Here is a 26,200-nt window from a genome sequence, read left to right on the forward strand (position 1 = left end):
TGTTATGGAAAGTTTGGGAATCGCTTCTTTCTCTTCCTCTCTGATCCTGCTCTCGTGTCTAAACCACCAATTGGAAACGCTAACCTGATGCTTCAGATTTATACATCCGGTGAAACATCTGGCTCATTGTTCTATTTGTGATCAAAGACTGGGCGCTGACGTCATGACAACATGCGGAAGCAGAAACAAACGTTGACACCAAAGACAGTACAGTCACAGATTGAACAATGAGCCAGATATTTTACCAGACGTTTACGTGTGAAGCATCCGGCTGGCGGTTCCACTCACTACCAAATATGTTGATGAGAGGAAGCCCAGTGGCCGGCAGTGGGAGAAGACGGAGCGAGATTGATTTTGGCAGACGTTATGCTAAATTTCACATCGATGAAACATTTGATTTCAATAGTTTTCTGTTCATCAAACTACAATCTGCTACGAACAGAGTGGACTAAGTTTTGTCGATTTTACCTGTTGCCAAAGTTTTAAAAAATTGCGTTGTTTAGAAGGAGTGCAAGGGCGAATTTATTTATTGCACACGCGCACTGCACAGAGTAGATGTTCCTTGACAGAAATATGCAAATTCATGCTAGAACGCGCCAATAGGATCTCGCTAGCTCGTGCTTGGCTCTGCCCCCTCCTTTCTTGTTCTGCCCACTATGACTCAGTTGTTCCCATTGGAAAGGACAGGCTGTGGTCTATCTGGGGTTAGTTAGACAAATCTTTTGGACACTGTTGAAACTGAATGAAACGTCGAATCATATGAGCAAATGCAGCTTCCAAATTATTTCAGATTGCGCCGTCTGCAACAACACTGAAATATTCCTATACGATTTGGTGCGCTCCTTTTTTAAAAGCAGCGGGCTTTGACTGTATTTCCTGCTTACTGCAGCATTATCAGTGTGTATACACGACTGTACTGTGTTGACTAACTGGTTATGATACGAGTGGGACGAAACTGGGTTGGGCCGATTCGAATAGCACTTACCCTTTTAGGATTTCCATATTGCCTCTGCACCTCAGGAATCGGGTATGGAATCATTCTGAAGTAATTTTGGAGACCTATGATCATTCTATTCGTATCATTAGGTAGTTATCTGTTCTTTTCACCTTCTGTAGACTGCTATTGCCTTGTTGTCTGCATTGTATCTACTCTCTGTTTTATGTTACTATTGTCATACATTGCTAAGGTTTCTTCAAATGTTAGTTTTAGATATTAAATCTCTCTCCCTCCCCAGGCCTCCCACCTCATGCTCTCCTGACCAGTTTTCTGCCAGAGTTAGTAAAAGCCTCAGTACCAGTACTGCCTATAGTCTGTGTGTGCTACCGCCCAGTGTCTTCACCATGCCCTCCTCGGCCCCTCACAGCAAGGCCAGATGCCCAAAGTACCCCGGCTCAGAGACACAGCGGTTCCCAGTGCCTGATGACAAAGTTGACTGGAAGACCGACTGGCCCCAGTACAGCCCAGTGAGCTACACTGCCACGTCTGTGCTCATCAAGCCTGTATGGGCAGATCAGGACATCGGGTGAGTGAGAGAGAGAGGGTTACAAATCCATTTTGTCATCTGTTTTACTGACATTAATATTAAACTAAGTGATTAGTTGAATATTAATGATTATTAAGAATTATTACAATGTTGTATTATTTCACAGGTCTTTCTCCCCGCGGTTTAACGCTCTGGATGGCAATGTGGACAGGCGGAGTCACGAGGGAGACTACAGAGTGGAGCAGGGCATGCCACTGTGAGCCTTCATCCAATACAGTTCTACAATGGTGACCCTCAGCAAGATGACATCAAAATACACAACTTCCTACTTACAGACAACATCAACAGCATTCAAATATGGCAAGGATGCCATTATTGGCTCAAATTGTGGAAATCCCCAAGAAAATCAGTCTTAGCAGATTTGAATTCTGTTGATGCTGATGTCATCTTACTGAGTGTATCTTTAAAATCTCCAACATAATACTTGACTTGTAAACATGAGCTGTCAGAAGCAGCTGTGGCAAATGTGTGACCCTATTCAATCATTGACTAGCCAATGATAAGCTAGCATTCTGCAGCATGTTACTAAGTAGTGTTTTGCTACAGAGTTCTACATGTACACTACCGGTCAAAAGTTTTAGAACACCTACTCGTTCAAGGGTTTTTCTTTATTTTTACTATTTTCTACATTGTAGAATAACAGTGAAGACATCAAAACTATGAAATAACACATCATGTAGTAACCAAAAAAGTGTTAAACAAATCAAAATATATTTTATATTTGAGATTCTTCAAATAGCCACCCTTTGCCTTGATGACAGCTTTGCACACTTTTGGCATTCTTTCAACCAGCTTCATGAGGTAGTCACCTGGATTGCATTTAAATTAAAAGGTGTGCCTTCTTAAAAGTTAATTTGTGGAATTTCTTTCCTTAATGCGTTTGAGCCAATCAGTTGTGTTGTGACAAGGTAGGGGGGTATACAGAAGATAGCCCTATTTGGTAAAAGACCAAGTCCATATTATGGCAAGAACAGCTCAAGTAAGAAAAGAGAAACGACAGTCCATCATTACTTTAAGCATGAAGGTCAGTTAATATGGAACATTTCAAGAACTTTGAAAGTTTCTTCAAGTGCAGTCACAAAAACCAACAAGCGCTATAATGAAACTGACTCTAATGAGGACCGCCACAGGAAAGGAAGACCCAGAGTTACCTCTGTTGCAAAGGATAAGTTCGTTAGAGTTGCCAGCCTCAGAAATTGCAGCCCACATAAATGCTTCACAAAATGCTTCACAGAGTTCAAGTAACAGACACATCTCAACATCAACTGTTCAGAGGAGACTGTGTGAATCAGGCCTTTGTGGTCGAATTGCTGCAAATAAACCACTACTAAAGGACACCAATAAGAAGAAGAGACTTGCTTGTGCCAAGAAACACGAGCAATGGACATTAGACTGGTGGAAATGTGTCCTTTAGTCTGGAGTCCAAATTTGAGATTTTTGGTTCCAACCGCCGTGTTTTGTGAGACGCGGTGTGGGTGAACGCATTATCTCTGCATGTTTATTTCCCACCGTAAAGCATGGAGGAGGAGGTGTTATGGTGTGGGGGTGCTTTGCTGGTGACACTATCAGTGATTTATTTAGAATTCAAGGCACACTTAACCAGCATGGCTACCACAGCATTCTGCAGCGATACGCCATCCCATATGGTTTGGGCTTAGTGGGACTATCATTTGTTTTTCAACAGGACAATGACCCAACACACCTCTAGGCTGTGTAAGGGCTATTTTACCAAGAAGGAGAGTGATGGAGTGCTGCATCAGATGACCTGGCCTCCACAATCCCCCGACCTCAACCAAATTGAGATGGTTTGGGATGAGTCGGACCGCAGAGTGAAGGAAAAGCAGCCAACAAGTGCTCAGCATATGTGGGAACTCCTTCAAGATTATTGGAAAAGCATTCCAGGTGAAGCTGGTTTGATTGAATGCCAAGATTGTGCAAAGCTGTCATCAATGCATGGGGTGGCTATTTTAAGATTTTTTTAACACTGCTTTGGTTAATACATGATTCCATATGTGTTATTTCATTGTTTTGATGTCTTCACTATTATTCTACAATGTAAAAAATTAAGAAAAACCCTTGAATGAGTAGGTGTTCTAAAACTTTTGACCGGTAGTGTATATGAACTCATATCAATTTAAAATAATTGATTGTGTAGCAATTCATCATACATAAGCTAACTCTCGTCCCCCTCTAGAAATCCTCACGGCCGCACTGGTTTGACTGGGAGAGGTTTGCTGGGACGGTGGGGACCCAATCACGCAGCAGATCCCATTGTTACCAGGTAACTTTCCCACTTTATTCCATCATCTCTTAAACTATGCAACTACTTTTCAGATAACTTAACCATAACCTTCCCACAAACTCTCTTTAAAGTAAAACCAACTCCTGTGCCCAATTTGGGCCACCCCCTAGGCAAGAGATAATAGGTGTAAGCAATATGGTAGTATCCAGGGTTGGGGTCAATTGCATTTCAATTCCAGTCAATTCAGAAAGTAAACCAAATTATAAATGTTCCTAATTGAAAATCATTTGAATTTCAGTGTACTTCCTGGATTGACTGGAATTTAAATGGAATGGCCCCCAACCCAGGTAGCTCCACCCTGACCTTGACCTCTGAAAGGCTATGTAGAATTCTCGCCATATTGGTTACAACCCTCTCAGAAGTGCCTATGAGCCTCAAACTCAACTCTGTACCTCGAAGCCAGTGCCACTGCATTTTTTCATTGTTCCCCTCTAATCAGGGACTGATTTAGACCAGGGACACCAGGTGTGTGCAATTATTTATCAGGTAGAACAAAAAACCAGCAGGCTCCGGACCTCATAGGGTAAGAGTTACCCCTGGCCTATGGAGTTAGGGGTAGATTTGCGTACTGTAGTCTCCGTAGTTTAACCTTTCTCTACTGTATGTGCCACCGCCCTACAGGTGGAAGAGAGACTCAGCTGGACAGCAAGTGTCGCACCCAGTGTCCAAACTGCCAGTTCTGCAGTTTGTGTCCATCAAGAGGAGAGACTGTGGGGAATGGGCCATCCCAGGGGTCAGTGGGATTCTTTAAACTCCTTCCTTCCTCCCTCCTCTGTCTAAACTGCTCTTCCCTCCTCTTTCTCACCTACTCCTCCCTCCTCTTCCTCACCTGCTCCTCCCTCCTCTTCCTCACCTGCTCCTCCATCCTCTTCCTCACCTGCTCTGAACATCTGTATCATCTTGGCCTTCTTGGGAGCATAGGGCATCAACCATGGCTCTACACCTCACCTCACCGTATTCGTATGGATGATGACTGTGTGTGTGTAGGGTATGGTAGACCCGGGGGAGCTGGTGTCCCTCACCCTGCAGCGTGAGTTCTCTGAGGAGGCTCTGAACTCCCTGGCAGCTTCCCCCCAGGACAGAGAGCGGATCCACAAGCACATCACTCAGCTGTTCAACTCGCCAGGTCTGGAGGTCAGCAGGCTAGAAATAATTTATCCTCATATATTTCTTTTCATTTTGTATTCGCTTGTGTAGTTGACGTAAAACACTTCGTTTTCTTTCTCTCTCTATGTCCCTCTTCTACTTCTCAGGTTTATAAGGGCTATGTAGATGACCCAAGAAATAATGACAACTCTTGGATGGAAACAATTGCTGTCAACTTCCATGATGATACAGGTATATCAATGATTACTCTTACAATATTATAGACACTGATAAACAACAAGTTAAGGCAGTCTTATCTATGTGGGAATTTTTTTTGACTAAATTCAATGAAAACAATCAGGATGTGGCTCTTCTTACAGCAGGATAGCGTGCAACATGTTTCCTTATTCTTTCATTTTCCCCCATTCTGCTCTTTATTTGTACACACATTGCAGTTCTCTGAAATATAGATTTTTGCTCTGGTTACCTAGGGAACAGTGTGAGCGAGCTCCCATTGCAAGCAGGAGATGATGCCGGGCAAGTCCACTGGATCGACCTTGACTCCATGCTATCCCTCTATGCAAGCCACTCCCATTTCTTGGAGGTGGTCGCCAAGGAGAGGCATGCTCACTGGTAACCAAGGAAACCGTGTTTGACCGAAGGACTAAGATGATTCGTACTGATGTTGGTGCAAGGTTGAGTAGAATATAATGATGGAATTATGAGGTAGTGTGACCTCAACAAGTGGTGACACACTGTCCTCGCATTCAAGAGGATTGGCCCGAGCAAGGCCCTGCAGCATAATCACTATGTTTCGGCATCATGGCCTTCATCAGGGAGTCACAAAGAAACAATGAGAGCATTTCTTCTTTTGAACAAACCATTTTCCCATCAGCCCTGATTAAAGAGGGAGTGGTTACATAGTTGTCATTGGTGGACACCACATAGTAAACAGTAAAAAGCAATAGGTAATATACATTCTAAATATATATACTATTAAAATGCATATTAAGGTTAGAAGCATTAGAAACGTCTAAGTAGTTATGGCCTTGAATATGGAAGGACAAAAAAGATATATAGTGAGAAGAGCCATACATTTCAAAGATCACTAGATGGCAGCGAATATGGACCACAATAGATAAAACATAGAAAAGGGTAATACGGCAAAAAACAGACCACAAAGTAGTTATAGCAAACTAGGACCCTACAGAAATGGTGAGAAATACATTAATGTCCTTCCATATTCAATAATAATATAATATGCCATTTAGCAGACGCTTTTATCCAAAGCGACTTACAGTCATGCTTGCATACATTTTTGTGTATTGGTGGTCCCGGGGATCGAACCCACTACCTTGGCGTTACAAGCGCCGTGCTCTTCAAGGCAAGAACTACTTAGACCTCTAATGTTTCTAACCTTAATATGCATTTTGATAGTATATATATTTAGAATGTATATTACCTATTGCTTTTTACTATGTGGTGTCCACCAATGACTACTCTGTAACCACTCCTCCTTTAATTAGGGCTGATGGGAACATGGTTTGTTCAAAAGAAGACATGCTCTCATAGTTCCTTTGTTACTCCCTGATTCCGAAACGCGTCTGAGTTTAACTTTTGCTTCAATTGAAAATGCCATAATAAAAAATAAAGGCATTTGAAACTATATCGGTCTATTTTGTTTTTTGATGAAGCCAAGTGTTATGTAAACACATATCAATTATTATATTTGGGCTTTTATTGTCTTTGCCAGGGTGAACAACATGCCTGTCTGTGTGACATAACCATGTGTCTATTCCCACCTTCAAAACATTTTTATGAAAATACACTCATGTGAAATGACCAATTTTCTTTCTTGGCACAATGTACACTGAGTATACCAAACATTAGGAACACCCTCCTAATATTGAGCTGCGCACCCCTTTCGCCCTCAGAACAGCCTCAATTTACCAGGGCATGGAATTTACAAGGTGTCAAGAGTTCCACAGGGATGCTGGCCCATGTTGACTCCAACGCTTCCCACAGTTATGTCAAGTTGTCTGGATGTCCTTTGGGTTGTGGATCATTCTTGATACACAAGGGGAACTGTTGAGCTTGAGAAACCCAGCAGAGTTGCAGTTCTTGACACAAACCGTTGCGCCTGGCACCTACCATACCCCATTCAAAGGCACTTAAATATTTTGTCTTGCCCATTCACCCTTTGAATCCGCTGGTGCTAGACATACAGGCTGAATGACATTCAGACTGCAAATGTCTGTTCAAATTGGTTGATCTCTTCATTTGATCAGACATTAGCTAGCTATCTAACTCACCACTGTCGGCATCGATGTACAACTGATGACAATTCCGTAAAATGCGTTCATCGCAAGACACACTTCCAGATAACGAGTCGGCATTTGCTGCGCTTCGGTGATTTTTATGAAATAGTGGTATATATGTGTATGGTGAGTTGGTGGTGTAATTTTTCCCCCTTCCTTTTTTTGTATCACAAAATGTAACATGACTCACCACACACTACTGCACAGTAAGTGATGGCATGCACAAACAAAATGTGCGAACGACAGCATACAAAAGAAGAACCAGGAACTACACTACCCGAAAGGCTTTGCGTATACTGATTGAAGACGTGGCTCCGACGTTCCTCTACAACGGACCGGGGTGTTTAAATTTAAACTGAGTAAGAAGAGGGGCTTTTTAGATCAATCTGACATTTAATGAGTAGCTAGCTAATACTTTTATAGTTTAAAGCAACATTCATTATTTTCATTGATGCGTTTGGATTAACGTTTTGCAATGTCTGGGAAAATCAAGAGCCGAAGCGCAGCAAATGCCGACTCGTTATCTGGAAGTGTGTCTTGCGATGAGCGCATTTTACGGGACTGTCATCAGTTGTACATCGATGCCGACAGTGGTGAGTTAGATAGCTAGCTAATGTCTGATCAAATGAAGAGATCAACCAATTTGAACAGACATTTGTAGTCTGAATATCATTCAGCCTGTATGTCTTGCTAGCTATTTTTGGTATGACTCATTGATTATGACTAACGCGTTAGCTAGTAGCTAGCTAGCACCAACGGACGCTAACGTTACGTTAAATGGGAAATCCATAGTTTAAGGTGTGCCAGAGTGAGTGAAAACGCGATTTAGTGATACTTTAATTTCCTTATGTTATAAAATACATTTTACGAAGACAAATCAGACGTTGGGACTATAAGGTTCTATCTTCACAAAGCATAGTTCTGAGCAGGGCTGGCTCCAGGCATAAGCAACATAAGCGGTGGTTTAGAGCAGGGTTTCCAAAACTCGGTCCTGGGGCCCCTGCTGGGTGCACGTTTTGGTTCTTGCCCTAGAACTACACAGCTGATTCAAATAACCAACTCACCATCAAGCTTTGATTATTTAAATCAGCTGTGTAGTACTAGAGCAAAAAACCAAATGTGCACCCGGGGGGATGTTGTCCCAGGACCGAGTTTGGGAAACCCTGGCCCCCAAATATGTTTTTGTATTTATTATTTTTCAATCTGGGTTCAGCCATAAGGTTATATCTGGCACAGAATGTTAAAATGATTTCAATTTTAATAGAAATGTACATACGTTTAATGGATTAAATAATCACATCAAATATATTAATTCATGTTCATCACACATTTGTTAACATTTACATTTTAGTCATTTAGCAGACGCTCTTATCCAGAGCGACTTACAGGAGCAATTAGGGTTAAGTGCCTTGCTCAAGGGCACATTTACGTCATTTAGCAGACGCTCTTATCCAGAGCGACTACAAATTGGTGCATTCACCCTATAGCCAGTGGGATAACCACTTTACAATTATACTTTTTTTTTTTTGGGGGGGGGGGGGGTAGAAGGATTACTTTATCCTATCCCAGGTGTTCCTTAAAGAGGTGGGGTTTCAAATGTCTCCGGAAGGTGGTGAGTGACTCCGCTGTCCTGGCGTCGTGAGGGAGCTTGTTCCACCATTGGGGTGCCAGAGCAGCGAACAGCTTTGACTGGGCTGAGCGGGAACTATGCTTCCGCAGAGGAAGGGGAGCCAGCAGGCCAGAGGTGGATGAACGCAATGCCCTCGCCTGGGTGTAGGGACTGATCAGAGCCTGAAGGTACGGAGGTGCCGTTCCCCTCACTGCTCCATAGGCAAGCACCATGGTCTTGTAACGGATGCGAGCTTCAACTGGAAGCCAGTGGAGTGTGCGGAGGAGGGGGGTGAGGTGAGAGAACTTGGGAAGGTTGAACACCAGACGGGCTGCGGCATTCTGGATGAGTTGTAGGGGTTTAATGGCACAGGCAGGGAGCCCAGCCAACAGCGAGTTGCAGTAATCCAGACGGGAGATGACAAGTGCCTGGATTAGGACCTGTGCCGCTTCCTGTGTAAGGCAGGGTCGTACTCTCCGAATGTTGTAGAGCATGAACCTGCAGGATCGGGTCACCGCCTTGATGTTGGCGGAGAACGACAGGGTGTTGTCCAGGGTCACGCCAAGGCTCTTCGCACTCTGGGAGGAGGACACAACGGAGTTGTCAACCGTGATGGCGAGATCATGGAACGGGCAGTCCTTCCCCGGGAGGAAGAGCAGCTCCGTCTTGCCAGGGTTCAGCTTGAGGTGGTGATCCGTCATCCATACTGATATGTCGGCCAGACATGCAGAGATGCGATTCGCCACCTGGTTATCAGAAGGGGGAAAGGAGAAGATTAGTTGTGTATCGTCAGCGTAGCAATGATAGGAGAGGCCATGTGAGGATATGACAGAGCCAAGTGACTTGGTGTATAGGGAGAAAAGGAGAGGGCCTAGAACTGAGCCCTGGGGGACACCAGTGGTGAGAGCACGTGGTGCGGAGACAGCTTCTCGCCACGCCACTTGGTAGAAGCGATAGTTCCCTAAAATGACAAAAACACTATATCCTATGGATAAGAGCAAATTTATGCTTGAGACGAAAATGTGGTCGGAGGCGCTGTATGGAAAGCCATATCTCAGACTGGCCAATAAAAATAAAAGATTAAGATTGGCAGTCTGAGATATGGCTTTTTCTTTGCAACTCTGCCTAGGTCAGCATCGCGGAGTCGCCTCTTCACTGTTGACGTTGAGACTGGTGTTTTGCAGTTACTATTTAATGAAGCTGCCAGTTGAGGACCTGTGAGGCGCCTGTTTCTCAAAGTTGACACTCTAATGTATTTGTCCTGTTGCTCAATTGTGCACCAGGGCCTCCCACTCCTCTTTCTATTCTGGTTAGAGCCAGTTTGCGCTGTTCTGTGAAGGGAGTAGTACACAGCGTTGTACGAGATCTTCAGTTTCTTGGCAATTGCTCGCATGGAATAGCCTTCATTTCTCAGAACAAGAATAGACTGATGAGTTTCAGAAGAAAGTAATTTCTTTCTGGCCATTTTGAGCCTGTAATCGAACCAACAATTGCTGATGCTCCAGATACTCAACTAGTCTCAAGAAGGCCAGTTTTATTGCTTCTTTAATCAGCACAACAGTTTTCAGCTGTGCTAGCATAATTGCAAAAGGGTTTTCTAATGATCAATTAGTCTTTTAAAATGATAAACCTGGATTAGCAAACACAACGTGCCATTAGAACACAGGACTGATGGTTGCTGATAATGGGCCTATGTAGATATTCCATTAAAAATCAGCCGTTTCCAGCTACAATAGCCATTTCCAACATTAACAATGTCTACACTGTATTTCTGATCAATTTTATGTTATTTTAATGGACAAAAAAATTGCTTTTCTTTAGAAAACAAGGACATTTTTAAGTGACCCCAAACTTTTGAACGGTAGTGTGTGTGTGTATGTATGTATGTGTATATATACCTCGCATGCCACTCGTAATAAGACTAAGCAATTAGCCCATTAAATTAATGATCTTTATCAGACTCCATAGGATAAATAGGAATATGCAAGGAGACTTGAGTGACAGTTATAGGCAATGATGAAATGTCTGGGAATAGAATTCTAAATAAAAACGTATTTAATTACTTTGTGAAACAAATGGATTCACATACAAGGCATAAAGCTTAAGTTACAAGGCATTAACAAGCATTACAAGGCGTTATTCTAAGCATGGTCAGATAGAGAGGAATCATATCCTGAAAGGCCATGTCCCAAAAGTCCATGGGGTGGAGCGAGAAAGAATGAAATAAAGTATCTCATCACAGCAGGTCAGGAACAAATAAGAGAAAGAACAATTCATCTTAGACCCTTTCATAAGAATCTGAGTTGTTTGGATTCAAAACCTATGTTTTTGACCAATTGTATTACTGTAAAGTTAACCTCCAATCAGATACACTACATTACCAAAAGTATGCGGACACCTGCTCATCGAACATCTCACTCCAAAATCATGGGCGTTAATATGGAGTTGGTCCCCCCTTTGCTGCTATAACAGCCTCCTCTCTTTTGGGAAGGCTTTCCACTAGATGTTGGAACATTGCTGCGGGGACTTGCTTCCATTAAATCACGAGCATTAGTGAGGTCAGGCACTGATTTTGGGCGATTAGGCCTGGCTCGCAGTCAGCCTTCCAATTCAAAATGAAGATTTCCCTTCAATGGAACTGGGGCCTAGCCCGAACCATGAAAAAACAGCCCCTGACCATTATTCCTCCTCCACCAAACTTTACAGTTGGCACTATGCATTCAGGCAGGTAGCGTCGTTCTCCTGGCATCCGCCAAACCCAGGTTATTAAAAACTATTACAATAACAATACAGACAAACAATGAGCAGGGAGCACATGCAGAACAACATAGGACAAGCAACACGTAGCATGCAGACAGAGCAACCGCACAAAAAGCAACAACACAAAATCCATAAAAGCAACAGTGTTTCCACACCTCACAAGACACAGATAACATGGAGAGCAGCAATACACAGCTAGGGATTATTGAAAGTCACTGAGCTCTTCAGTAAGGCCATTCTACTGCCAATGTTTGTCTATGGAGATTGCATGGCCGTGTGCTCGATTCTATACACCTGTGAGCAACGGGTGTGGCTGAAATAGCCGAATCCACTAATTTGACGGGGTGTCCACATACTTTTGTAAACATTTCGCTACACCCGCAATAACTCTTGGGCTCCCGAGTGGCGCAGCAGTCTAAGGCACTGCATCTCAGTGCTTGAGGCGTCACTACAGACCCCCTGGTTCGATTCCAGGCTGTATCACAACCGGCCGTGATTGGGAGTCCCATATGGCGGCGCACAATTGGCCCAGCGTCGTCCGGTTTGGCCGGTGTAGGCCGTCATTGTAAATAACAATTTGTTCTTAACTCACTTGCCTAGTTAAATAAAGGTTAAATATATATATATATATATATATATATATATATATATATATATATATATATATATATATATATATATATATATTATTTTTTAATAACATCTGCTAAATAAATTATGTGTATGTGACCAATAAAATTTGATTTGATAGTGTATCAGGCCTACATGATGTAACCTCTGCTTCTCAGAGAATGCTAAATTCTTAAAATTCTTGTATACAGTTGATAAGAGTCACTTTTGAACAGATTATGATAGAGACATGAGGTTTGGACCATTGATTTTCTTAGATGATTATCTACACAATTAACAAATTATTTTACTAATTGGTCAAAATATGCTTTTTTGGGGGGTACACGCTACTTAGTTGCTTATCTTGAAGAATATAACGTATAAATGCCTGAGCTTAGTTCAACAGTCGAACCCCATCAGAACCCTTGCATCCATAGCATAGTCTATGGATTTGAATTGGTTGTATTTCTCCAGCCACGTCCCTCAGCTTTTTACTGAAACTGTGGTGGGGAGGATACTTTGTTAATATTTCAATTAAGGATTTCCACTTTAACGTAACTACCGGCAGGAGTTGTTAGCAATAATTAGCTAGATTAGTTAGCTAGCTATAGCTTAGTGGCTAATACTAGTAAACTAACAAAGTTGATCAATCGGCATTATACGAAACTCATCAAATCGACGAGCAAGTTTACAGCTACTATTTATATCATAGCTAGCGAGCAAGTTTACAGCTAGTATTTATGTCATAGCTAGCTAGCCAATGTTAGCTTATCTAACGTTAACTAATTGTCCTGATCACATCTCTCATCTCCTGTCTCTATTCTAGGCCTGGTAGCAGTGGCTCAGTCAGTTGGTGTGACTCTGCTGGCACCCAGGAAAAAGATCACAGTCATGTTGATGGGCAACCACTCTGCCGGCAAGAGCTCCTTCATCAATTGGTAATGTTCAATCAAATCATGGTTACCATTGACAACTCCAGAAGGGATGGAGAGAAGGATACACTTTGAAAAGTATTCCATCAGGAACTGGGACTTTTCCCTACACTGATGCTTACTGTCCCCTATGTTTCCTTTTGCTTCAAAGTCATTGTAATTATGTCCCATGGTCTATTTGTTAATGTGTTTGTGTGGACGTGTTTAACTATTCTTGTGGGGACCAGAAGTCCCCACAAGAATAGTAAACAATCAAACATTTTACCAACTGGGAACATTTTGTTAGTCCCCATGAGGTCAAATGATATTTCTAGGGGGTGTAGGGTTAAGGTTAGAATTAGTGTTTAGAGTTAGGGTTAGGTTTAGGGTTGGGGTTAAGGTTAGGTTTTTGGGTTAGGGTAAGAGTACGGGTTAGGGAAAATAGGATTTTGAATGGGACTTAATTGTGTGTCCCCACAAGGTTAGCTGTACAATACTGTGTGTGTGTGTGTGTGTGTGTGTGTGTGTGTGTGTGTGGACATACACATAGTATAACGCGAATGCCAGAGGGAGCGCTTGTTAATGATGTCTGCTGTAACTTTGTCTCAGGTATGTGGAGGAGCACATCCAGCGTACAGGAGTGGCCATTGAGACTCAAGGCTTCAGCTTTGTCACTAGTGGGCGCAAGAGAGAGTCTCTCACAGTGAGTACTGCTGGTACAGTTCTGAATGAATTTCCTCTACAGTTTGCTCCTCAATTCATGCACTTTGGTTGAGGTACTTTATCTTTTCACTGAGCAAGTGCTCACAGTGTATGGTGGATATTTGTTTTTCTCGCAGAATGTAAACTTTGTTTTGTTTCTTGCTGTATTTTAGGGAAATGCCACGCTGCATCTTTACCCACACTTCAGACCTCTACACGAGATCAAGGGTGAGATTTCAGAGTTGATTCAACCTCATTAGTCTGCGTCATAGTAGGACTCAGGAAACACCTCCCTCCCCTGTAATCTAGGATGTGATGGAACTACAATGGTGATGGCAGCATGACTGACAACCCATTCTAAACATTAGTCAGCACTTTGAGTGAAATGCATGAAAATACCATTCAAGTAAAGGTCTCTTTCTCTCCCTGTCTGTAGGTGTGTCTGAGTACCTTGGCACTGAGATCTGCACGTCGCGGCAGAAGCGCTTCAGCCTGGTGACGTTTGTGGACTCTCCTGGCTTGGTGGACGGGGACATGAAGTACCCCTTCGATGTGGACCAAGCCATCATGTGGCTGGGTAGGTCACCACAATATGGTGGTGTGTGAGGTGTAGGGTGTGTAATTTTGTGAATGTACTTCTGACTTTACCGTATGCTTTCTTATTCATCTATGTGTAAAGATGGCTACAGGATTTCATGTTTTAGCATTTGTTTATCTATCTGGCTAATTGAACAGAACATAACAGGCTCGTCTCTGTCCCCTCCCAGGCGAGCTGTGTGACCTCATCATGGTGTTCTTTGACCCAATGGGCCAGGCGCTATGCAAGCGTACTCTCAACATCGTCGAGAAGCTCAACGAGAAGCACGGCGACCGCCTGCGCTTCTACCTCAGCAAGGCCGACGAGGCCGGGGGAGAGTCGGACAGACAGGTACACATACGTACTGTAGTGGGACATTTTAAGATGAATAAAGTGCTTTAACGCAATCTATTATACTTTTCCTTTTCTGTAATACACATGATTCTGTTTGTGAAAGGTCTTTGGTCACTGGACTTGGAGGCCAGACGTGAAGGTTATGGACAGTTCTCCTATCTGTTGATAGTGTTGGCGCCAGTCTAAAAGTGCCAGTTCCGAGGACACACTGGTTGTTATTGTATTCTGTGAGACTGTGTGGTTCACTGCCTTGTGTTGAGTCTTTTATGTGTTTAGGGAACATGTGTGTTTAGGATATAAGGGCCTGCTCAGGGAAGGCTCGGGAGACATTTTCTCTGCTTTGCTGGAGGTTTCTCCCTCTTGCAACTTGTACTAAACCAGAGATTTTTTTTATAGACTTTATCAACGACCGCTTTTGTGTTTTTTTTACCTGGAAATCCCCTATTACACACGCCTTATACATATCTACAGTATGAGCAGGGTTGATGAGGGTCTGGGAGGGAGTTGGCCAGTTTATGATATACTCTAACAGCTCGCTGCTTGAATTTTCTGATTAGCTGATGTCATCAACTATCTCCCTGTCATGTGATTGGCTGTTTCAGAGGGTGATGATGCAGATAGTGCAGGAACTGTGCAAGCGGCCGGGACTCAACAAGTGTGGCTTCGACATGCCTACCATCTATGTCCCCAACCCCAACAAGGTAGCTACCGCACCCACCTTTTTGTACACTGCACCTGAAAGTCGCTGGATGTGCCAACCTGGGCCATCTTGGACTATACTAGCTAAATAAATAAAATGTATGTATACTATGTACGTGTGTTTTGAACTTCACTTCCACCTGCTTGTCCCCACCCTAGCCCAGTCGCTGTGTGAACCAGATTGAGGAGGCATGTCGCACCATCGAGAAGACCATCAACCAGACGGTCCAGAACACACTCAACTCACTAGAGAAGGACTGTGAGCTCATCACTGAGGCCATTGCAGATACACTCAGCCAAGACAGGTAAAACACGCATGCATACTTTGTGCTTGACACCTACTCATTCTCAACTTGCTGAAAAAATATTATATTTTAGATGACACACACAAGCACACACACATCACTGATCTTCTCTCCTTTCCAACACAACAATATCCCCCCACTCTCTCTCTCTCTCTCTCTCTCTCTCTCTCTCTCTCTCTCTCTCTCTCTCTCTCTCTCTCTCTCTCTCTCTCTCTCTCTCTCTCTCTCTCTCTCTCTCTCTCTCTCTCTCTCTCTCTCTCTCTCTCTCTCTCTCTCTCTCTCTCTCTCTCTCTCTCTCTCTCTCTCTCTCTCTCTCTCTCTCTCTCTCTCTCTCTCTCTCTCTCTCTCTCTCTCTCTCTCTCTCTCTCTCTCTCTCTCTCTGTGTCTCTCAGGCAGACCAGTGTAGATAACCGGCGGGCGCGCTGTAAGGGCTGTGTGTTGGCTCTGCTGGGCTTCAGTGTGCCCTTCATGCTGATGGCAGCCCTGGTGCTGGGCAGCCTCTCCAGAGAGCTGCTAGAGATGGCCCTGGGGGATGACGGCTTCGAGGCCCTCTCTCTCTACCTGGTCAGTGTATTTGTAAGAGAGAGACAGAGTGAAGGGGTGGTGGGTGTTAGTCTGACCGTGTGTGTGTGTGAGACGGAGTGGGGGAAGTTTTTTTGTGTATGTGTGACTCTCTGCCCTCTGTCCCCCCACAGACTCCTGTAGTGAGAGTGTTTGAGTCCATGTCCGTGGAGTATCAGCTCTACTGTTGTGGCGGACTCATCCTCCTCTCCTTCATACTCCTCATCCTCGCCCGCTTCTCCTTCAGGTAAGATCTGAGCACACTCCCAACCTGCGGCATCTTGTTCAACTTCAAGGGCCACCAGTTATCAATGGAACTATGCCTAAAGTCTCTCACTTCTCTCCGCAGGACTCAGCCCACTCTCTCTGGCCGACAGAAGAGGCAGCTACAGGAAAAGCTGGATTATGTGCAGGAGGTGGTGAAGTCCAAGAAGGTAGTGTGTGTGTGTGTGCGTGTGAGCATGCAGTGGTGTGTGTGCTTGACCACTAACTGTGCGTATCTCTCCCTTCCTGTAGAAGAAGCTCTATGAGGAATACCTTCGCCAGAGTGTGGGCGATCAAGATATGGACTGATAGAGAAAGCAAGGGATGGATCCAATGGAGAATACCACTGAACATCCCCACTGTAGAGGACCAAATGTAATGTAGGGTTTAAACTGTTCAGGCTTTACTTTCCTGGCCATGCCTTTATGGTGCATTCATGACAAGTCGGAAACTCTGAGTTAAAATGAACATACATTATTTGCGTAGAGCAGGGCTGTTCAATGTCGGTCATGGAGGGCCAAAACACTTCTGGTGTTCATCCTGTCCTTCTAATCGGGGACTGATTCAGACCTGGGACACCAGGCGAGTGCAATTTACTACCAGGTAGAAACAAAAACCAACTTGGGCCTCCTCTTTCTACAACGAATTTCCAAGTCTAAAATTTCGGAGTTTCCGAGTTGTCTTAAACGCACCATTTACGTGTCACTCCAGAGCACGCAGGGTGACATGGGAAATGTATCCTTGTCCAAGTGTTGTCAGTCCAATGTCTGTTCATTCATGTAATTGTAAACCATAGATCACCTTAATTTCTGATACAGTAAGCTCTTAGAAACCAACTCCTAACTCTGGCACTCATATTGCTTTTCAAATCCTTACGATGCAAACTGACATGGGACCAGTATTTTTGTATGAGATACATTTCTGTTCACTAACTACATTATGAATTGAACAAAGCATTTCTATACATTTTTGTACAATGTTTTTGGTATCCACAGCTGAGCCTGTTTGCTATTCCAGGCTTCAACATTTCAGGCTCAGACAAACACCTATGATGCAATATAAACCAATAACATTACATGAGGATCATGGGACCTGTATTTTTGTACAAGGTGAACTCTCAGCAATCAATGTCTCTGTTAGCAAATCAGCATCAAATGACTTATGCAGTACTGTTTACTTGCTGTTCCTTTTTGTTCACATGTAACTGTTCAAAGCAGCAATTGTGCAGTTCCACACATTTTCTAGCAGTTAACAACCAGGACCTGTTGATGACCAGTAACCTCTATCAGTGATGTTTTACTTGCTTTTCCTACATTGTTACTATGTTTCATTCAAAATTATATAAATAAACGCACAGTTTGTTTGTACAATGTTTTCTGTTCAGTGTTCTGTTCAGCAGGGGTCATGAATTTGTAGGATATCGACCCCATGTTTGGTGTCAGCCATGCAAACCTCTATATTATTTCCGCAGTGAGAAAATTGATGTCACATTTGTTAACCTATTGTGTGGTGTGTAGTATCCCCAAATAGGATTTGAGCAGGCAGCATCGCATTTTCAAACCATTTTAGATGGTTAAAAATAGTTAAGACATTTATTAATCAACCGGCCTACACCCCAAAGAGCAAGCTAAGCAGAAGTAAAAGCACAGTGGCCAGGAAGAACTCCCTAAGAATGAAGAAACCTGGAGAGGGACCAGGCTCAGAGGGGTGGCTAGTCCTCTTCTGGCTGTATCGGGTAGTCCAGGCATACTGTATTTCTAAAGCGCCTCTGAAGAGTTCGGTGAGGGAACGGAACATCCTGACCATGAGAGGGTGTTTAGGGGACTCCTGAGCAGGGGGCAGTTCCTCCTGGGGTGTGGCAGTTCCTCCTGGGGTGTGGAAGTGGATGGAACCTCACACTCAGCATCTGTGATAAGAGAACATTGTGGGATCAGGAATGAACATACATGGATGCATCGGTCTTCACTCTAACTTCTGCCTAAACAAACTGGTAATGTTAATATGACATTTCACGTGATGTAGCCTGTAGGTATGTCAATAGCAGGCCTAATAATAAGACCATAAGTGTTTATTCTAATCACAGGTAGGCTCAGTTCTGTCATATGTCAAGAATCCATTCACTCCGTTGAGTCAGCATTGACATCTCATTCCAAAATCATGGACATTAATATGGAGTTGGTCCCCCCTTTGCTGCTATAACAGTCTCCACTCTTCTGGGAAGGCTTTCCACTAGATGTTGGAACATTGCTGCGGGGACTTGCTTCCATTCAGCCACAAGAGCATTAGTGAGGTTAGGCACTGATGTTGGGCGATTAGGCCTGGCTCGCAGTCTGCGTTCCAATTCATCCCAAAGGTGTTCGATGGGGTTGAGGCCAGGGCTCTGTGCAGGCCAGTCAAGTTCTTCCACACCGATCTCGACAAACCATTTCTGTATGGACCTCGCTTTGTGCACGGGCCATTGTCATGCTGAAACAGGAAAGGGCCATCCCCAAACTATTGCCAAAGTTGGAAGCACAGAATTGTCTAGAATGTCATTGTTTGCTGTAGCGTTAAGATTTCCCTTCACTGGAACTAAGGGGCCTAGCCTGAACTATGAAAAACAGCCCCAGACCATTATTCCTCCTCCACTAAACTTTACAGTTGGCACTATGTATTGGGGCAGGTAGCGTTCTCTTGGCATCCACCAAACCTAGATTTGTTCGTCAGACTGCCAGATGGTGAAGTGTGATTCATCACTCCAGAGAACCAGTTTCCACTGCTCCAGAGTCCAATGGCGGAGATCTTTAAACCACACCAGCTGACGCTTGGCATTGCGCATGGTGATCTTAGGCTTGTGTGCGGCTGCCCGGCCACGGAAATCCATTTCATGAAGCTTCCGACGAACAGTTATTGTGCTGACGTTGCTTCCAGTGGCAGTTTGGAACTAGGGAGTAAGTGTTGCAACCAAGGACAGACTACGCGCTTCAGCACTCAGCGATCCCGTTCTGTGAGCTTGTGTGGCCTACCACTTCGTGGCTGAGCCATTGTTGCTCCTAGACGTTTCCACTTCACAATAACAGCACTTTGACCGGGGAAGCTCTAGCAGGGCAGAAATTTGACGAACTGACTTGTTGGAAAGGTGGCATCCTATGACGGTGCCACATTGAAAGTCACTGAGCTCTTCAGTAAGGCCATTATACTGCCAATGTTTGTTTATGGAGATTGCATGGCTGTGCGCTTGATTTTATACACCTGTCAGCAACGGGTGTGGCTGAAATAGCCGAATCAACTAATTTGAAGGGGTGTCCACATACTTCTGGCCATGTCGTGAATCTCATTTTCCATTATGACACAACAAGACTACTCAGAATAGTTATTTGGAAAACACCGGAAGACACAGAAGACGGAACAAATCATAGTTTGATAGAGGACTCTAGATCAGGGCTCTCCAACCCGGTTCCTGGAGAGCTACTCTCCTGTAGTTTTTCAATCCAACCCCAGTTTTAACAGACCTGATTCAGTTTATCAGCCAGCTAATTATTAGAATCAGGTGCGCTAGATTAGGGTTGGAGCGAAAACCTACAAGACGGTAGTGCTCCAGGAACAGAGTTGGAGAGCCCTGCTCTACATGGATAAAACCCATTTTGGCATGGACATTGCCATTGAAGGCTTCCACCATTTGAAAGTAGTCAACTGGGCGGGAGTCAGGACTTTCTATGGGTTAAGGAACGATCACATGATTCCATCTGGGTCATCAGGAAGGATTGGCAATTAATTATTAGAGAGAAAGAGAGAAAAAGGCCAGTTGAGTAGCATGCCCACGCAGGTCCGATCAGACCGGCCTACCGGGAATAGTCCCGCACTTCCCGATGGGAAAAATATGTGCACCATCTTAATAGAACAACATTTCCCACCACCATTTTCGGACAACTGGCTGAACGTGGTGTGGAACATCCTAAACTGTCCAACAATCCGAAAAATGGTGGTGGAAAATGTTGTTTTATTAAGACAGTAGTCATATTTTACAGGTGGCTTGCCATTAAAGATAGTTAAGGAGGACAATTATGCCTTTGCAGCCTGAATGGAGGATGCTTTATGTACGAGACGGTCCACGGGGGACACAAGTGTATTACCGGGAATGAACATCAATCCTAGACAATAATGCAGATCTAGCGGCAACTATCGGCTGCCTAGGCCAGGGTTTCCCAAACTCGTATTGGCCACGATTCACATGGCCATATCTCCATAAATAGTTGGTATATACACCACCAATGATTGATTAAAAGGTTTGAGGGGGTCTAGAGAACACAATAAAATGACCAAAGTATGCCTTATGTATGTATCCTTTAAACTTTATGCAAAAATGTGGTGAAATGTCCCCTAAAATGAGTTATGTAATTTGAATTGGCCCTAACTTCATTAGTAAGTGGTACATTAAGCCTAATGATGGCTTAAAATGTTCAGGGTAGCGTGGCAAATACAATCAAATGGATCATGTATGTTTTTTTAAAGATGTTTTTGAAAATACGACCAGAAATGTGCCTGGAATTCTGTCCAAATCACATATTTTTGTGGATATTTTGATCTCTCGATTGAGAGGATCTCGTTTCGGCATGCTCCTAATGATATCAAAATATTGTCTGATATCTGTGGATTAGAATTATACAGTATATAACATGTCCCAAAACAGTGCTTGCATAATAAGTAATGGTAGCCTTAGTATAATGTCCCATACATCCCATTAAAAAAGGTAGAGTTCTATTGGAATGGCTTCATGTCCATGGTTCCATTTTCAACATTCTAAGTACAGAGAAGTAAGTACAGGGAAAGTTTCTTGTCACATTTCTTGAAATGGACAAAATACTGAATATCATATTTTATATCATTGTAATTAGTCAACTTTAGGGAACACCCATTTGACAGTTTTAAGTATTTACATGTAAAATACTGAAAATGAGGATGGAAGTATGTTCAAGAATCAGTAAATTTGGTATATTTTGTTGAGACTTTTCCATCACTTTTCTACAACAATATATTTAAAGGATACATATGACATACTTGGGCAATTTTATTGTGTTCTCCAGACCACCTCAAACATTGTATCCATCCTTGGGCTGTATGTCCCAAAATTCAAGCCCCTTGGGTGCTGCCATAGAGTTGCTACTAGCTGTTTATTAGTCACTTTATCCCAACCTACATGTACAAATTACCTCGACTAACCTGTACCCCCGAACATTGACACGGTACCAGTACCCCCTGTATATAGCCTCGTTATTGTTATTTTATTGTTACTTTTTATTTTATACTTTCGTTTATTTAGTCAATATTTTCGGAACTCTATTTCTTTAACTGCATTGTTGGTTAAGGACTCGTAAGTAAGTATTTCACGGTAAGGTCTACACCTGTTGTATTCGGGCGCATGTGACAAATAACATTTGATTTGATTTGAGTTGACATTAGAAGTGCCCATCCAAGAAGGCTCGAGGTCATTGGCCACAGATAAAATGACGTCAAATCATGTTATATCTACCGTAGCTTTGATTGGACTGATCATGTCAACATTTTACTTTCAAAATCTTAGCTAGCAAGCTGGACAAGCAGTCATCATCATGAATCACGTCGACAATCTACTGGCAAATCCTTTTCAATCCTTGTCATATGAAGAGAAATTATAGATAAAACGTATCGGTGCTCATCGGCCATTGGACATAAACATTAAAAAAACAAGTTGGAAATCGCAAATTCAACAATGAGTGGTTTGGAAGGAATCAGTGGCTAACTGCAAGCCTTGCAAAGCAATCACTAGCATGCTATTCAGTGGAGTGGGTGTGCGGTCCAAGTCCGGGTTTAAGGGTCTCTTTTCCAAGTTTAAAAGGATAAACATTCACATGAAAAGGTTGAATACATTGGCCATGCTGTCAATCCAGCATGACTTCTGCCGCGTTCAAAACAACTGGAAACTCGGAACTGGGAAATCACCAAATTCAGTGAGTTCAAGACAACTGGGAACTCTGAAAAAAACGAGCTCCGACTGGGAATTCCAATTCGGGAACTCAGGCCTCTTTCTAGAGCTCTGACCTGAAGATCACTGACGTCATGATTCAACCTTGTTTTTTTCCAGAGTTCCCAGTTGTCTTGAAAGCCCCATAAATCCAGAGAATGCCAGACTTTGATGAGAAAGTTTGATGACAAAATTTGCCCAAAAGGACCGCTGCGCCACCTTCGTGTTCAAGTGAGCACAGCACAACAAAGCAAGTCCAAAAATGTATTGTATGCTGCTGCATAAATTATGTAATATGCCAGGGAGATATGTATACTGTAGCTAAGAAAGTAATACTAAGTGTATGTTGTGTAGTAAGCTGTTAGTAGCCCATGTGCCTCACCCTAATAATTTGGTCCCTTTCCCCCTCCTAACTTTGCTTACTGTTCTGACTTGGTGGTGCACATGTAGCCTATAGCCTGTTTTAGAGAAATGTAATCATTGAATATTGTAAGAGCTTTCATTGTCTGCTTATATGCCCCCTTTATTTATCCTATGGTTCTGACTTGGTGTACAGGGAGAACACTGTAAGAACGGCCCTTGTTCTGAATTCTGTCGCTGTAGCCTACATTTCAAAAGTGCTGAACAAATAGTTACATTAACTACGTCCATCCTAGCTCGCTCATTAATGTCTTAATCGAAATTATGGATTGCCTCTTATCCGCTCGTCGTCCCCTTATGACGTAGTTTGTACATCTAATTTGTCAGTAGAAACCACATTTGTTTAAGCAAGTCAGCCATATCAGCTATGTTTTCTTTTAAGGCAGTAAATGAGGCTGAATGAATTGTTTCGCTGCCAGACAGGGCTCTGCTGATTGCCAGGTGTAGCGGTGGTAAGGATTCACTCCATGGTGCTGAAAAGAAAGCTCTGCTGTCGGGACAGCTTTATGTAGGCCCTAACAGTTTGTGGGCACCATTTGTCACCATTATAGTGCAATGAATGTATTGTTTAGTGTTGTGTTGTGTAGTGGCTTTGCTGGCGTGCATCAACATTTTTTTTTGTTGAGTTTGCCCCACCAAGATTTACATGCTAAAATCCCCACTGAGCCTATCTATTTCTCTGATGAAACACACTGATACGTAGCTGTACCCAGGGGCGTCATTTGGGTTCTTGCATTGCAATTATATTGAATTCTACTTAAATCACGCTATACCACAATAAACATGACAGGTTCATTGGCACGAAATCTCGCTGCGCTCTATCAGCTCCTTGGACAGCTCCGTACCCACTAAAGCAAGATTTGGATAAAAACCAACCAGCTAGATTGTTTCAATCTTACCTTTTCAAAAGAGTTGCAGCTTCCTTGATGCTCTGTGGAACTTCCTGAGTAATCAATCATTCCATTCTCCCCTAAATCTTCTTGTAAAATCCCCCTCAAATGCCATTTGAATTAGTTTAGCTTTCCTCGGGAGTAGCATGCTTCTTCTGTGCTGACTGAACACATTTGTCAAAGTGGAAAATGAGTTCTCGCATGTAGCTGTGGACGCCCCAAAAGTAAATCCATGTTTCAGTGCAGTAAGCATGATCGGCATAGCGGAGAGAGGCCCAGAGAATCATTTCCAGATATCAAGTGGGGTCCATTTGTCCTCATTGGAGCCAGAGCGGGTGATTTCGTTCTGCAAAAACTGGCTAACGACACTAAACCCAGCTTCCACCAAATCTGTTTTGCTTAGATCCAGCAGTGGTTTCACCTTTTTCACATCTAGAAAGTCATGGCTCTCTGGGTCAAAGGGCACACAGGGCTTCCACCAGTTGGCTGTTGAGTTCGCTGAATCTTTCTGACATTTTATGACAGCATCCAACATGCTGAAGAACAGGTAGAATACCCTGCTTGGGTGAAGGCCTTGTCTGCGTTAGCATTGGACCCAACACAGAACTTTCGATATGGGAAACAAAATGAGCATCTGCAGTAACCGAGTATTCCAGCCACTCTCTTTCTATGAACCAGTTCCTGTTAAATGAACGTTTTTTTGACCGAAAACCTGCGGCTAGGGTAGGATTCTATGCTAACCTGGGCTGGCTCCTCTGTTCCAAAATCATCAGGAACAGTCAGAAGTGGAGGTGGCTGTGGAGCTATTATCCTGGCGGCGCTTGTGGAAGGGTGTGTAGGCTCTGCACATGGGGCTAGCTGGAGCTCGGCAGCATCATCGCTGTTGGGCTTGGCGGTGGCCTCTGTGGTTTGATGCTGCTGCTGCTCATCGCTCTCCTTCTCCTTTGTTTGGGTACTTTGGCGAAGCCAATTTCTGATATCCATCGTGGCAGATTAGCTGGTTCGAGCTAGCTAAATAGGCTAAGGCAAATAACACTAACACTAGCTAAGAGTGAAGCAGCTTCAATGGTATACTTGACCCTGCCCTTATAAATCAAAATCAAATACTACAGATGGAAGCGTATCGCGTTATTCACTAACATGCTGACTAGACCGGGCGTGCGCCATCGGGCACATGTTGATTTTGTCTACCCACACCAGACGCGATCAGGACACACAGGTTGAAATATCAAAGTGAACTCTGAACCAACTATATTAATTTGGGGACAGGTCGAAAGCATTAAACATTTATGGCAATTTAGCTAGCTAGCTTGCTGTTGCTAGCTTATTGTCCTGGGATATAAACATTGGGTTGTTATTTTACCTGAAATGCACAAGGTTCTCTACTCCGACAATTAATCCACAGATAAAAGGGTAAACCAAGTTATTTGCTAGTAATCTCTCCTCCTTCAGGCTTCTACTTCTTCTTTGGACTTTATATGGCAGTTGGCACCCAACTTTAAGGTGTATGACCACCACCAACTGGACTGGAGTGTGTACCTCAGTTCATCTTTCAATCACCCATGGAGTATATGCTCCTAAAAACCAATGAGGAGATGGGAGACGAGGGACTTGCAGTGCATCAAGCGTCACAAATAGAACCAAGTTCTATTTTAGAGCCTGGCTACGCAGACCCTCTTAGAACCAAGTTCTATTTTAGAGCCTGGCTACGCAGACCCTCTTAGAACCAAGTTCTATTTTAGAGCCTGGCTACGCAGACACTCTTAGACGCACGCGAGCAGTGTGGGAGCAATGATTGAATAACATGTATGTGTACATTTATGTTGCAACGCTCGCGCATGCGACGCAGGCGGTGTGGTCAGCATGTGAGCCTACCGAGAGATGAGAAGCGTTTTCCCCCGCTTTTTATGGAATCCCAAAGGAGTCAAACTTAACTGCCCAGTGGCTTTCCATAGCCCCCCTACACACACCGCAGCGCGCCCTGTGCACTGTGTGGACACAACGCAGCGGAGATACAGAATTATTTTGCGCCAACCTGTCACTCAATAATTTTTATATAGGAACATAAAACTAAAACTGAGGGGGCTAAAGTTTGAACTGAGGGGGCTAATCCCCCTTTAGCCCCTTTGTCGAGCCGTGCCCGGTTATTTATGGTTGGCATTCAGATGCAGCTTGGACGTTTCACCTGTAAAACGAGAAGAATTATCATTCACGATTGACAGTGATGATGGCCTATTTTGAAATTAGGTAGGCCTAATTTTGTGTTTGAGGGTATTAAAAATACAAACATTTATTCAAATCAATGCCTG

General features: G+C 43.5%; 2 protein-coding genes across 5 annotated transcripts; both read left to right on the plus strand.

The window, feature by feature from the left end:
* The first annotated feature begins 306 nt into the window (after window positions 1-306).
* LOC311103605 (ADP-ribose pyrophosphatase, mitochondrial-like) lies at window positions 307-6,598 on the plus strand. Of its 3 annotated transcripts, none has more exons than XM_084145202.1 (8): window positions 307-1,086; window positions 1,236-1,523; window positions 1,651-1,740; window positions 3,739-3,825; window positions 4,468-4,579; window positions 4,834-4,980; window positions 5,100-5,184; window positions 5,424-6,598. In XM_084145202.1, the coding sequence occupies exons 2-8, from the start codon at window positions 1,342-1,344 to the stop codon at window positions 5,567-5,569; spliced, it is 849 nt and encodes a 282-aa protein (XP_084001328.1). In that variant the 5' UTR covers window positions 307-1,086; window positions 1,236-1,341; the 3' UTR covers window positions 5,570-6,598. The 3 variants fall into 3 exon arrangements, with proteins under 3 accessions (XP_084001328.1, XP_084001326.1, XP_084001327.1); XM_084145200.1 differs by having other exon boundaries at window positions 309-1,045; XM_084145201.1 differs by having other exon boundaries at window positions 659-1,027.
* Window positions 6,599-7,529: 931 nt separating this feature from the next.
* Window positions 7,530-17,973, plus strand: LOC311103755 (uncharacterized protein). Of its 2 annotated transcripts, XM_084145400.1 has the most exons (13): window positions 7,549-7,609; window positions 7,744-7,843; window positions 13,055-13,166; window positions 13,749-13,842; window positions 14,015-14,069; window positions 14,278-14,418; window positions 14,609-14,769; window positions 15,375-15,473; window positions 15,631-15,776; window positions 16,169-16,340; window positions 16,472-16,584; window positions 16,687-16,771; window positions 16,854-17,967. In XM_084145400.1, the coding sequence occupies exons 3-13, from the start codon at window positions 13,120-13,122 to the stop codon at window positions 16,908-16,910; spliced, it is 1,170 nt and encodes a 389-aa protein (XP_084001526.1). In that variant the 5' UTR covers window positions 7,549-7,609; window positions 7,744-7,843; window positions 13,055-13,119; the 3' UTR covers window positions 16,911-17,967. The 2 variants fall into 2 exon arrangements, with proteins under 2 accessions (XP_084001525.1, XP_084001526.1); XM_084145399.1 differs by having other exon boundaries at window positions 7,530-7,843; window positions 16,854-17,973.
* The last annotated feature ends 8,227 nt before the right edge of the window (window positions 17,974-26,200 follow it).

Source organism: Coregonus lavaretus (assembly GCF_964263955.1).
Source record: "Coregonus lavaretus genome assembly, chromosome: 28".
Classification (NCBI taxonomy): Eukaryota; Metazoa; Chordata; class Actinopteri; order Salmoniformes; family Salmonidae; genus Coregonus; species Coregonus lavaretus.

Bases quoted from the DNA above. Each gene is read 5' to 3' on its own strand.
- LOC311103605 (XM_084145200.1), top strand. From the start codon at position 936: ATGATACGAGTGGGACGAAACTGGGTTGGGCCGATTCGAATAGCACTT. The intron at 1,524-1,650 runs GTGAGTGAGAGA...ATTATTTCACAG, and splicing joins TGGGCAGATCAGGACATCGG to GTCTTTCTCCCCGCGGTTTA. The intron at 1,741-3,738 runs GTGAGCCTTCAT...GTCCCCCTCTAG, and splicing joins GTGGAGCAGGGCATGCCACT to AAATCCTCACGGCCGCACTG.
- LOC311103755 (XM_084145399.1), top strand. From the start codon at position 7,726: ATGTCTGGGAAAATCAAGAGCCGAAGCGCAGCAAATGCCGACTCGTTA. The intron at 13,167-13,748 runs GTAATGTTCAAT...ACTTTGTCTCAG, and splicing joins AAGAGCTCCTTCATCAATTG to GTATGTGGAGGAGCACATCC. The intron at 15,777-16,168 runs GTAAAACACGCA...TGTGTCTCTCAG, and splicing joins GATACACTCAGCCAAGACAG to GCAGACCAGTGTAGATAACC.